Below are 13,904 nucleotides of genomic sequence, written 5' to 3'. Positions count from 1 at the left end.
TGGAAAATGGGAAGAAGATGCATTAAATATGTTTGCTACCTTACGTTATTTGTAACAAGGTGGAAGATGGATGGATAGATAGATAATAGAGATGGGTGGATAATAGAGATAGAGGATGGATGGGTGGATAATACAGATAGATAGATAGGTAGGTAGGTAGGTAGGTAGTAGATAGATTAGATAGATAGATAGGGAGGGAGGGAGGGAGATAGGTAGGTAGGTAGGTAGGTAGGTAGTAGATAGATAGATAGGGAGGGAGGGAGGGAGGGAGATAGATAGATAGATAGATGATAGATAGATAGATAGATAGATAGATAGATAGGGAGGGAGGGAGGGAGATAGATAGATTAGATAGGTAGGTAGGTAGATGATAGATAGATAGATAGATAGATAGATAGATAGATAGATAGATAGATAGATAGGGAGGGAGGGAGGTAGTAGATAGATTAGATAGATAGATAGATAGATAGATAGATAGATAGGGAGGGAGATAGATAGATAGATAGAGATAGATAGGTAGATAGATAGATAGATAGATAGATAGATAGATAGATAGATAGATAGATAGATAGATAGGGAGGGAGGGAGGGAGATAGATAGATAGATAGATAGATAGATAGAAAGAAAGAAAGATAGAAAGATAGATAGATACAGTACATAGAAAGATGATAGACAGACAGACAGACAGACAGACAGATAGGCAGAAAAGGTTAAAAAGATAGTTATTTTTGAGAAACAACTGTCATGTGCACAATACAAATTGCACTTCAGGTAGAAGCCTCTTGGTGGAGTTTAACTTAGCATCTGCACTTTTAATAATTCAATTTTGTTTTGTAAAGGGTATCATTACTGCTACTCTTCAATGTTCGTTTCCTGAAATTGAGAATTTTTTTAAAAATGAAATGCTTAAAAAAAATGTCACAATTAGGGCCAAAACAACTGTGTACCTCCTTTCTCGCCTGGCATTTAATACACAATTATTAATATTGCATTCAGTTCTAGGGATTGGGAAATACTCGATCCGTTTATTCAAAACAAAAGCAAGGAGAAAAGCAAATCTACAAGAACTCCACCTCTGTCCCCAATTGCTCCTTGAGCCAAGGTAAAATTTTGAAGATGTTGATGTGGAAATCTCTGGCGTAAGGGACGGGCGGTTTCTCTACAGGCTCCGAGTCGCACGATAATGATCCACTGCCTTCGCAAGTGTCAACCACGCTCCAGCTGATCACTCCCAACTACAGAAGGAGAGACAAGATGAAGAAAGAATTGTGGCTGTAAAACTTGACAGACTCCAGTCAATGTTCCCTCTATTTTTTTCCCGGTGTGGGCAGAAAAGTATAGTGTCTGAGCGACAGTCCCTTTGGGACTGGGCGGCATAGAAAAATAAATAAATAAATAAATAAATAAATAAATAAATAAGAAAAAAATCCCCTTTTTTAATTAAAAGAAATTAATAATAAAACAAAACCAAAATCTATTACTATTATTATCTTCTCTTTTTCCATCCCTGTCTCCTCCCCCCTTGTGTGTGTGTGTGTGTGTGTGTGTGTGTGTGTGTGTGTGAACTCTTGAACCATTTCAAATTAGAGGTGAGCTATTGGAAATGGTTCAAGAGTTCACACACACACACACACACACACACACAGCTGGGGTTTTTTTTCCTCTGATATTTTTTGGGTGCTTTTTACCATATGCTTTAATTCAAGAGTCATTTCTCTCTCCCCCTCTTGCTCTTTCTCTCTCCCTCTTTCTCTCTCTCTATTTCTTTCTTTCTTTCTCACTCTTTCTTTCTATCTCTCTTGCTTTCTTTCTCTTCTCTCTCTTGCTAGTTCTCTCTCCCCCTTTCATCTCTCTCTTTCTCACTCTTTCTTTCTTCCTATCTCTCTTTCTTTCTTTCTCTTCTCTCTCTTGCTATCTCTCTCTCCCCCCCTTTCTCTCTCTCTCTTAGCAGCGGCACAAGTAGAGGCAGGGCAGGTGTTCCCGAAGGGCAGGGTGATCAGCTGTGAGGCGGAGCTCCGGAACTGAGGCACCGACAGTGAGGGGGCTACGAGAGCGCTTTCTCCTAGCCCTCTCGCCATCGGTGCCTCAGTTCCGGAGCTCCGCCTCACAGCTGATCACCCTGCCCTTCGGGAACGCCTGCCCTGCCTCTACTGCAGCCCGCTTGCTGGAAGTCTGGGATGAAAGCGCTCCCAGCGAAGGGGCTGCGAGAGGGGCGGGGCGGGCATTCCTGAAGCCGGCGGAGAAAGCACTCTCTTGCAGCCCCCTGGCTGGCAGCGCTTTCGTCTCGCAGCCGCCGCCATGGGAGAAGTCGCGCGCCAAGGCAGGAGGCAGTGGAGGAGGAGAGGGGGCGGATTGGGCGAGCGTGGGGCAGAGCCAAGAAGCCAGGGGCGAGAGGGGGCCGGAGGCACGGTGGGGAGGCAGGGGCGGCCGCGCCTCCCCGCCCCCCTCCCGTGGGCTGGCAGGGGGATGGGAGCGCGCACCCGTGGAAAAGGGTGTGCGGGGGGTATTTGGGGGGTGCGCGACTGCTCACCGGCGCAGCTTACGGGGAACGGTGACTCCAGTACAGTGTTTTCCAAACTTGGCAATGTCTTGGTGAGAATTCCCAGAAATCTTGGAGCACTGGTTTAGGGAATTCTGGGAATTGAAGTCCACCCATTGAAGAGACAACGTGGCACAGTGCTTCAAAGGCAGTACTGCAGGCTACTTCTGCTGACTGCCAGCAATTTGGCGGTTCAAATCTCACCAGGCTCAAGGATGACTCATCCTTCCATCCTTCCAAAGTCGGCAAAAGGAGAACCCAGATTGTTGGGGGTAAAATGCTGATTCTAAACCGCTTAAAGCACTGTGAAGCGGTGTATAAGTCTAAGTGATATTGCTATTGCTATCTTGAAGCTGCCAAGTTTGAAAAACACTGCTCCAGTGAGAAAAAAGCGTAGTTCAGTAGGTATTTATTTATTTTGTCCAATACACAATGAGGGTTTTAGTGGGTATATATATTTATATATATATAAAAAAAATACATGATGAAGATTATAGAGGAGATGCTCATAGTAAAATATATCTATGAAAGAATAGAAAAGAAGATATATATCAATGAAATAATAGAAGAAGAGATATAGGAATAGAAGAAAGGTATAGGAGATATAGGAGAGCAATAGGACAGGGGACGGAAAGCACTCTAGTGCACTTGTACTCGCCCCTTACTCACCTCTTAGGAATCTGGATAGGTCAACCGTGGATAATCTAAGGGTAAAGTGTTGGGGGTTTGGGGATGACACTACGGAGTCCGGTAATGAGTTCCACACTTCGACAACTCGGTTACTGAAGTCATATTTTCTACAGTCAAGTTTGGAGCGGTTAATATTAAGTTTAAATCTGTTGTGTGCTCTTGTGTTGTTGTGGTTGAAGCTGAAGTAGTCGCCGACAGGCAGGACGTTGCAGCATATGATCTTGTGGGCAATACTTAGATCTTGTTTGAGGCGTCTTAGTTCTAAGCTTTCTAGGCCCAGGATTGAAAGTCTAGTCTCGTAGGGTATTCTGTTTTGAGTGGAGGAGTGAAGGGCTCTTCTGGTGAAGTATCTTTGGACATTTTCAAGGGTGTTGATGTCTGAGATGCGATATGGGTTCCAAACGGATGAGCTGTATTCGAGGATGGGTCTGGCAAATGTTTTGTAAGCTCTGGTAAGTAGTGTGAGATTGCCAGAGCAGAAGCTACATAGGATTAGGTTTACAACTCTTGAAGCCTTCTTGGCTATGTTGTTGCAGTGGGCTTTGGCACTTAAATCTTTTGTTGTTAGTATACCGAGGTCTTTAACCGAGTGGGGATTATCTGTAATAATTTGATTATACAGTTCGTATTTGGAGTTCAGATTCTTTTTCCTAATGTGTAGGATAGAGCATTTGCTAGTTGAGATTTGGAGTTGCCATGTGTTGGTAGTCATATATAACATTTTCGTTCATCCACCAATATGTCTGCCCATAGTTCTCTTGGGTCCCCAAATAGTAATGCTGTAGGTCTGGGATGGCGAACCTTTTTTTCCTCGGGTGCTGAAAAAGCGTGTGTACAACAACACAAGAGCTCACAACAGATTTAAACTTAATATTAACTGCTCCAAACTTGACTGTAAAAAATACGACTTCAGTAACCGAGTTGTCAAAGCGTGGAACTCATTGCTGGACTCTTTAGTGTCAATCCCAAACCCCCAACACTTTACCCTTAGACTATCCACGGTTGACCTTTCCAGATTCCTAAGAGGTCAGTAGGGGGTGTGCACATAAGTGCACTACAGTGCCTTCCGTCCCCTGTCCTATTGCTCTCCTATATCTCCTATACCATTCTTCTTTCCTATATTTATTTTATTCTTTCACTGATATATTTTATTCCTATTTCTTCTCTTCTTTCTTAGATATATTTTACTATGAGTATATCCTCTATAACCTTCATTATATATTTACTATATGTATATCCATTATAACTCTCATTGTGCAATGGACAAAAGAAATTAATCAATAAAAAATGTGCTATCATGCAAATGTGAGTACCCACATCCATAATTCAATGCCTGGGGAGGGCGAAAACACCTCCCCCCGCAGACCCCTGGAAGCCAAAAACTGACTGTTTTCCAACTTCTGGTGGGCCCAGTAGGCTCAGGTTTCGCCCTCACCAGGCTCCATTGGCTTCCCTGAAGCTAGGAGAGGGTAAAAACACTTTTTCCCTATCCCCCTGGAGGCTCTTTGGAAGCCAAAAACGCCCTCCAAGAGCCTTTGTGCAAGCCAAAAATCAGCTGACTGGCACAAACATGCATGTTGGAGCTGAGCTGGGGCAACGGCTCGTGTACCAGCAGATAGGGTTCCACATGCCACCTTTGGCACCTGTACCATAGGTTCGCCACTGCTGTAGGTTATATCTTCCCTCTTAACTAATGGTTTTAGGAAACGGGTTTCCAGTTACATTTGAAGGTTGGAATGTTGGTCTATTTGGCTGAGAAGAAGAGGCTGGGTTTGGCTCAAGTAACCACTCACCTGGATGTAACGTAGCCTTCTCTGAATGAGGAGAGGCCCACCGGAATCATCTGCAACCAAGAGAAGAAAGGAGGTTAGCCAAGGAGTTGGCTGGATTGCAGGCACCAGCAAAAAAACATTTCTCATTTTATGAAGTAATAATGAAGAAGGATGGGATTGTTAATGTTCCTTCTGTGACTTCCACAGCTCAAGTGAGTAGGAAGCTGTGTTTCAAAATTCTTTGTGAGGATTCCAGCATGTTATCTATCTATTATTCTCTTCTGTTCTTTCTATGATCACATTTATCCATCCCATCAAGGCCCCCCCAAAATCAGAAATGGCATAGGACAGTGATGGCGAACCTTTTTTCCTTTGGGTGCCGAAGGCAAGTGTGCGTGTGCTATCGTACATGCGTGAATGCCCATACCCATAATTCAATGCCTAGGGATGGCGAAAATGGCCTTCCCTGCCCTCTCTGGAGGCCTTCTGGAAGCCAGAAACAGCCCATTTCCCAAACTCTGGTGGGCCCAGTAGGCCCATTTTTCGCCCTCCCCAGGCTCTAGAGGCAGAAATACCCTCCCCCATCCCCCCAGAGACTCTCTGGAAGCCGAAAATGCCCTCCCAGAACCTTCAGGCGATACAAGCAGCATATACTAGAGCAGCGTTTCCCAACCTTGGCAACTTGAAGATATCTGGACTTCAACTCCCAGCATTCGCTGGCTGGGGAATTCTGGGAATTGAAGTCCAGATATCTTCAAGTTGCCAAGGTTGGGAAACACTGTACTAGAGTAACTGCTCATGTGCCAGCAGATATGGCTCTGTGTGCCACCTGTGCCACCTGTGCCATAGGTTCGCCATCACTGATATAGGATCTCTTGCCATGGACAGGGGATTGGACTAGAAGACCTCCAAGGTCCCTTCCAATTCTATGTGAAGACGACACACTATTCAAGGGATGCAGACTTGCAGAACATCCCTCTGCCAATCGCTACCATCCTAGGATTGACCTGAATTTTTAAAATTATGCTTAAGTAAGTTAGCTTGCCTTATTTAGTCTTGGAAACGGCATGGTAATACATTTTCTCCGCAAAGTTTAATTAGATAATTATCTATCTCTCTTTTTCTTGTCAGGCGCTCAATGCTGGACTGAGCTCAATGGAGGAATCAAATATGTCGTACATCATGAGTCCCTGAGTGCCACAAGAGATCTAAGTCCACCCCACCTTGAATGCCTCTCTTATCTCCCGCTCATTTCTCTTAACGGTCGGTTGGTCAGATTCATGTAGAGAGCTTAATCTTGCATTATTATTATTATTATTATTATTATTATTATTATTAATTGGATGTGTATGCCGCCCCTCTCCGCAGACTTGGGGCGGCTAACAACAATGATAAAAAACAACATGTAATAATCCAATTTAATAAAACAACTAAAAACCCTTATTATAAAAACCAAACATACACACAAACATACCATACATAACTTGTAATGGCCTAGGGGAAGGAATATCCTAACTCCCCCATGCCTGGCAACAAAGGTGGGTCTTGAGTAATTTGCGAAAGACAAGGAGGGTGGGGGCCACTCTAATCTCTGGGGGGAGTTGATTCCAGAGGGCCGGGGCCGCCACAGAGAAGGCTCTTCCCCTGGGGCCCGCCAAACAACATTGTTTGGTCGATGGGACCCGGAGAAGGCCAACTCTGGGGGACCTTATCGGCTGCTGGTATAAATAAACCTTTATACACACTTGAACTGCCTGGATCTCATGAATCTTTCCCTAGGATTTGACACAAGACACTTAATTCCAATTAAAGCAGTGCTTCTCAATTATTTTCTTTTATCCCCTCACCCCTGTCCCCCGGAAGAAGGAAACATTTTGTGCCCTCCAACTCTCTGCCGGGATGATTGTTTGTAATATTGGGCATATTTTTACTGAAGAAACTCAAGAAACTCACATTTATCAGTGAGATTAGGGTGTAAATCAACACAATTGAGAGAGTCCAGAAATATTTCACAAGAAGAGTCCTTCATTCCTCTTCTCACAACAAAATACCTTACTCCACCAGATTTGAAATTCTTGGTTTAGACAACTTACAACTCCGTCGTCTCCGTTCCGACTTAATTATAGTTCATAAAATCATATATCAAAATGTCCTCCCTGTTAACGACTACTTCACCTTCAACCGCAACAACACACGAGCACGAAATCGATTTAAACTAAATGTCAACCGCTCCAAACTTGACTGCAAAAAATACGACTTCAGCAACAGAGTAATCAACGCCTGGAATGCACTACCTGATTCTGTGGTTTCTACTCCTAACCCCAAAACCTTTAACCTTAGACTATCTACAATTGACCTCTCCTCCTTCCTAAGAGGTCTGTAAGGGGTGTGCATAAGCGCACCACTGTGCCTACCGTCCCTGTCCTATTGTCTTCTTTTGTTACTTTTTATCATTACTTATCTAATGTTTAATATGTACAAATTATCACCCTATAATTGTTTGACAAACAAACAAACAAACAAACAAACAAACAAACAAACAAACAAACAAACAAATAAAGTGTTTAAGTGATGTACTTAATTTATTTGGCTTCATGCTGTTTGCTGTCAACATTTTTACACACAGTAAACATCCCAGTCTTTCCTCATCTCCCACCGTAGTCACAGTGAAGGCAATCGCTACATACGCTTTGTCATATATCCTCGTCTTAGCTTTTGGGATACTTAGGTTTGTCTCATTATCTCCGTCTCTCTCCTCCTTTCTTTTCATTCCTGTTAAATATTTTTCAATGGTGTCTTTATTTATTTATTTATTTATTGGATTTGTATGCCGCCCCTCTCCGTGGACTCGGGGCGGCTAACAACAGTGACAAAAAACAGAATGTAAAAATCCAATACTACAACAGCTAAAAACTCTTGTTATAAAACCAATCATACATACAAACATACCATGCATAAATTGTAGAAGCCTAGGGGGAAAGCTTATCTTAATTCCCCCATGCCTGATGGCAGAGGTGGGTTTTGAGGAACTTACGAAAGGCAAGGAGGGTGGGGGCTATTCTAATCTCTGGGGGCAGTTGGTTCCAGAGGGTCGGGGCCGCCACAGAGAAGGCTCTTCCCCTGGGCCCCGCCAACTGACATTGTTTAGTTGACGGGACCCGGAGAAGGCCCATTCTTTGGGACCTAACTGGTCGCTGGGATTCGTGCAGCAGAAGGCGGTCACTGAGATAATCTGGCCCGATGCCATGAAGGACTTTATAGGTCATAACCAACACAGTCTCTTAAGGATTTGTTATGTGTACTTCATATCTCCTGCTCTGTGCTGTGGGCTACTATTCGGTGCATAAAAACACTGGGGTCACATGCCCCACCCCTAGGGTCAAACTCACAACCTCATAAGATTTAGGGCCAATTCTCCTTACACGAACAAACATTGGGGTCCACTTGCGGGTAAATGCCTCCTGTGCAAAGAAAGTGTTCATCCACCACCTCTGAGATATCTGTAACATTCTCATATTGTTTGGCTTTTTCAGCATCCAGATTGCAAGCCATTTTCTGAAAAGAGAAATAGAGACATGGGTTTAATATAACAGAAACATCCAGAAGGTCCTGAAGCTGTTGAACCCAGCCATCTTCCGGACGTGAGCCATGATGGTTGTTAGGAAACTCTGATAGCTATAATGACAACATATTTTGAGTGAAGCAGGCTGGGGAAAGAGGATCTGGAAATAGGTTTGTTACTTATGTGACATTGATAGCAGGACTTTGCAATGTACTATATTTTTCACAGCATAAGATGCACCAGAGTATAAGACACACCTTCCTTTTGAGGGAGGAAAACAAGGGAGAAAAATTCTGCCTCTGCCTCCCAGCAATTTTCCTCCCAGAAAGCAGCAAACAGCACAGATTATATACACTGCTTGCTGTGTATTTCTGTGCATGTGTGCCTGATTCATAGAAATAGCAAAGAATTGGAGAAATGTACATTATGACAGTTTTCTTAAATGTGATCACACTAATTCCTACCAATTATTTAAAAAGATCAAAAGCAACATGAGAAAATATTATTTTACTGAAAGAGTAGTAGATGCTTGGAACAAACTTCCAGCAGACGTGGTTGGTAAATCCATAGTAACTGAATTTAAACATGCCTGGGATAAACATATATCAATCCTAAGATAAAATACAAAACTAGTATAAGGGCAGACTAGATAGGTCATGAGGTCTTTTTCTGCCATCAGTCTTCTATGTTTCTATCTACTCCATACATGACTAAGTCAGGGTTTAACTCAGCTGCATTATCTTAATAGCAAAACAGGACACTGTTACAATTCAGATTATACTTGCTGTTAAAATTGATGTGGCTTTCTGGAAGTATACATTATTCTCTGTTATTTAGAAGAAGAAACAGAAGGAGCCTCTTCAGATCAAACATTTATTTTAAAAAGCTTCTTCATTTCACTAAGTTGTCTAGAACAATAATAAAGCAATCTTTAAAAATAAGTCTAATAATTTGAACATTCTATAGACATTTATAATTATTGACTTACCTCCTTGTATCCATTTTCAGCAGTTTGACTAGCACAAGAAAATAAAATTCTGTCTCTGCCTCTACCGCCCAGCATTTTGCCTTCTTGCAGTTTTAATTTCACGTTCAGTTTAGCAGGTGGGCTGCCTGCCTGCAGCCTCAATCATGCAGCCTCAAATCAACTGAGGGTCGGGAAACTGATTATCAGTTGCTTGGCTTAATAAGCTCTGTTCTGTTTGCTGCAAGCAGGTAAAATGCTGGAAGGCAGAGGCCAAAGGGTGGGGCTGGCTGGCTGGGGCTACATTTGATGTATAAGACACACCCAAGTTTTCACCCTCTTTTGGAAGGTTAAAAGGTGTGTCATGCTTTGAAAAATACAGTAGCTAGTCCTCAACTTATGACCATAATTGGGGCTGGAACATCCTTTGCTAATGACATTGAGTCATGCCTGATTTTACAACCTATTTTGCCATGGTGGTTAAATGAAGAATTTGGATTCCCCCATTGATTTTGATTGTTGGAAAACTGTTGGGCCAGTCACAAATGGAGATCACATGGCCCTGGTGTGTTGCAACCATCATAAATGGCTGTCAACTGCCAAGGTCTCAAATTGACCACAGGATTCTGCAAACAGTTTTAAGAGCGAAGATTGGTCCTCGGTCCCTTTAGGACTGTCGTAACTTTGAATGGTTGTTAAACGAATGTTCGTAAGTCGAGGACTATCTGTGCACAATAACAAACCCATTGCTGTTGCTGAACTACTAATGATGTAAGTTGCCTTCACTCAAAGTTAGTCCCCTGTTAGCACCTTTTCTCCATTCTTGACCAACACATTTCTCTGGAGCAATCCAGTTTTCTGGCCACTGCTGTATTCGCAGGGGGAGATGAAAAGAGAAGGAATATTTCCAGCATACAGGAGTTCTTCCTCTAGAAAAAGAAGAAGAAGAAACAAAAACTGTAAAACAGGATGAAATGTTAATTGTAACAGGAGTCCCCAGTGAAGGGCTGCAAAAAAATTTACTACCATACTGTGGCGGTGGCTTATTTTGTGGGTGTGGCTTGCTGGCCATGTGACCAGGTGGGAGTCGCTTGACAATCATGTGACCAGGGGGTGGCTTAAAGGTCATGTGACTGGCTTAAAGGTGGCCAACTTGACGTCACTTTTCTACCGATTCTGCGTACCTGGCCAAAAGTTTGGGTTAGGGTGCCTGGCGTCTCCTCGCTTCAAAGAGATACAATTTCCCTATCTATTTACTATTACTGAATATCCAAAATATACTATTTAATTTTATGTATATATGCCATATGTGCACATACATATTACACACAGACACACAAAAATATACATTATCTACAATATAAACACGCACGGACAGCTCTTCTAAAATTACAGTATACACATTCAACCTCATTTACTGTGATAGGAAAAACATACTCAGAGCTCAGAAAGGAAAAAAAGAAAAAAAATCAATTTTTTTCCTACCGATTCTAGATACCTGGCCAAAATTTTTCTACTGGTTCTGCCTACCTGACTGTACCTGTAGGAGCCCATCATTGGGGATCCCCAAACTTGGTAACTTTAAGACTTGTGGATTCCAGCTCCCAGAATTCTCCAGCCAATAAAAAAAATCTTTGTTCTGCTACTTTGTTATGCTACTGAGAATTGAAAACCTAGGTTTCTCTTACCGTGATCTTTGCATGTGGTCTGTGGATGTGGCTTTCTCAGAATCCGAGTGGTTTCTATTGTGCACGGTAAGCAGACTGGCCTATTGGAAGTGGGATATGAGAAAGGACAGGGATCATTACAATGTCTCTCATCCACATCATCTAATTAGGGATGTTGTGGTTGCTCTGGCCCAGCTCCTGCCCCAGGGAATGGGGAGGTGGATGCAGGGGAAAATTCAACATGTCACAGGCCTGTGTTATTGCCAACAGAATCAGTTCAGAGTTTAGTTTCCTCGGACGAAGAAGAAGGTGGGAGTGACTCGGCAGAGGAGGGCTTGGCACACAGCCCAGGCAGTCAATCTCCCTAATCTTCCCTTGATTCAGATGATGACATTTTGGACCCACGCGAGCGCAGAATTATGCGTAGAAGAGACCAAGTAAGAACATATTACAGGAAATAAGGGAGGCCACCTGTGTTTGGGTGGGGCTCCAGTAATTAGGGCTGCTGCTATAAATAGCAGCATGTGGGTTTGGCTGTTGTGGAAGAATATCTGATTGGAGTTCGTCAGGAATCTTGTGTTGCTGGACTTTGTTGCTTTTTCATGCCTTTGAAACCAAAGCAGAGCAACGTGTGTGCGTGTCTCACTTCATTGGAAGAAGAAGGGGCGTGAAGTTTCTTCACAGCTGCTAGCTAAGTACTTAATGATTGCTTGGTATGTTTGGTTTTACAATAAGGGTTTTTTAGTTGTTTTAGTATTGGATTTACATGCTGTTTTTTATTACTGTTGTTAGCCGCCCCGAGTCTACGGAGGGGGCGGCATACAAATCCAATAAATAAATAAATAATAAATAAATTAGGGGAAATTGTACAGACTACCCGGTTGTTTTGGGAAGAGTGCTCTTTGCAATACAAAAAAAGTGCTTTGTTTATTTTGAATTTTGTGGTAAAGGACATTGTTTTGAATTTTCAAATGTGTGTATGTCTGAAATTTGTACCCTTGAATTTTCGGGAGCCTCCTATCAGAGAGCCTGGCAGAACAAGGGATATGCGTCAAACAATAAAAAAAAATCTTTCTTTTCAAGTCCGTTTTTTCAGAGCCGCTTGTTAACTTTGAATAGTCACTAAACGAAAAGTTGAATCTTGAGGACTACCTATACCAGAGATAGCGAACCTATGGCACGGGTGCCCTAGTTCAGCTCCAATGTGCATGTATGGGCTGATCAACTGATTTTTGGCTTGCACAGAGGCTCTGGGAGGGCATTTTTGGCTTCCAGAGAGCCTACAGGGGAATGTGGGAGGGTGTTTTTACACTCCCCTGGCTCCAGGGAAGCCTTAGGAGGGCAAAAACACGAGCCTAGCAGGCCCACTAGAAGTGGGGAAACAGGCCATTTCTGGCTTTCAGAGGATCTCCGGGGAGTTGGGGAAGCTGTTTTTGCCCACCCCAGGTGTGACCTATACCGAAGATTACCCAGAAGTTAAAGAGAGCAAGGACATATGCGTTAACCTTAGCTTAGACCAGTGCTGGAGAACCTTTTGGGCACCGAGTGCCATAAAGGGAGTGCTCACCTTGCAAAGGATGGAAGTTGCTTTGCTTTGAGTTTGATGAGAGCAACATCATAATCGAAGAACTCTGGGGTGCCCTTGCTTTTCACTTTCTGACTATTGGATTCTGGGTGGTGTCGGATTTCAGCTACTGAAAAATTGGTGGTTCCTGGAGGGGAGAGAGAGAGAGAAAGGGGATGGGAACTTCTTGGAAACCTTTTCCGATGATGGAGGCCATTAAATGTTAAACCAGCTCTATGAATCATAACACCCTGGTCAGACCACATCTGGAGTACTGCATTCAGTTCTGGTCACCACACTTCAAAAGAGACATAGAAACTCTGGAGAAGGTGCAGAAAAGAGCAACCAAAATGATTAGGGGACTGGAAACCAAGACTTAGGAAGAGAGATAGCCTAGAGAAAAGAAGGGCCAGGGCGGGGGGACATGGTAGCAGTCTACAGGTACTTGAGGGGTTGCCAGAGAGAGGAAGGGATCTTGCTGTTTTCCAGGGCACCAGAGGGCCAGACGAGGAACAACGGCTGGAAGGTGACCAAGGAGAGATTCAACCTAGAAATAACTTCCTGATGGTCAGAGCAATCAACTAGTGGAACGGCCTCCAGTGGAGGTTGTGAACTCCCCAACTTTGGACATTTCCAAAAGGAGATTGGACGGTCATTTGGCTGAGGTGCTGTAGGATTTCCTGCTTAAATAGGGGGTTGGGCTTAATGACCTGCAAGGTCCCTTTCAACTCTAATAAATAAATAAATAAAACCAGCAGCACCATTGGTGATGTGTGGTATACTTTTCTTTAAATTTATGGAGCTAAGGCTTTCTGAGACAGTAACAATCACACATCTAGTCTCAAAAACCGTGTTTTTATTTCAACCGCTGTGAATTTTGGTGTTTTTTTTTTGAGGTGGTATCTTTTTCTGGATTTTCCGTTACTGCTCATGCTCACGTCCACGAGGTGCGGGAGGGGCGGAGCCAACCAGCTGTGAGGTAAGTTGGAACCCACTCCTGATTTGGGCTGGGAAACAACCTCACCCCCTCCTAACAGGAAAGGAAGGGAAGGGACTGGTGAGGAGAAATATACCGAATCAGTATGAGGAAGCCTCCTAGTTTTGTAGCAGCACTGCGGTATTTCAAAAGAGAACCCAGCAGTTCCT

The 13,904-nt window shown here is 43.3% G+C and overlaps 1 protein-coding gene across 1 annotated transcript in view; it reads right to left on the bottom strand.

Annotated features, from left to right (window-relative positions):
* Positions 1–1,005: 1,005 nt before the first annotated feature.
* LOC139160142 (complement factor B-like) overlaps positions 1,006–13,904 on the bottom strand; it is a 47,716-nt gene continuing 34,817 nt past the window's right edge. Inside the window, exons 13-18 of the mRNA XM_070737718.1 lie at positions 12,762–12,906; positions 11,216–11,295; positions 10,338–10,456; positions 8,424–8,556; positions 5,023–5,072; positions 1,006–1,235 (exon numbers count right to left, since the gene is read on the bottom strand). Coding sequence (XP_070593819.1) covers positions 1,059–1,235; positions 5,023–5,072; positions 8,424–8,556; positions 10,338–10,456; positions 11,216–11,295; positions 12,762–12,906 — 704 coding nt within the window. The 3' untranslated portion in view covers positions 1,006–1,058. The remainder of the gene's footprint in view (positions 1,236–5,022; positions 5,073–8,423; positions 8,557–10,337; positions 10,457–11,215; positions 11,296–12,761; positions 12,907–13,904) is intronic.

This window comes from Erythrolamprus reginae, chromosome 2 (genome assembly GCF_031021105.1).
Source record: "Erythrolamprus reginae isolate rEryReg1 chromosome 2, rEryReg1.hap1, whole genome shotgun sequence".
NCBI lineage: Eukaryota > Metazoa > Chordata > Lepidosauria > Squamata > Dipsadidae > Erythrolamprus > Erythrolamprus reginae.
This window is presented reverse-complemented; position numbering and strand designations above follow the sequence as displayed.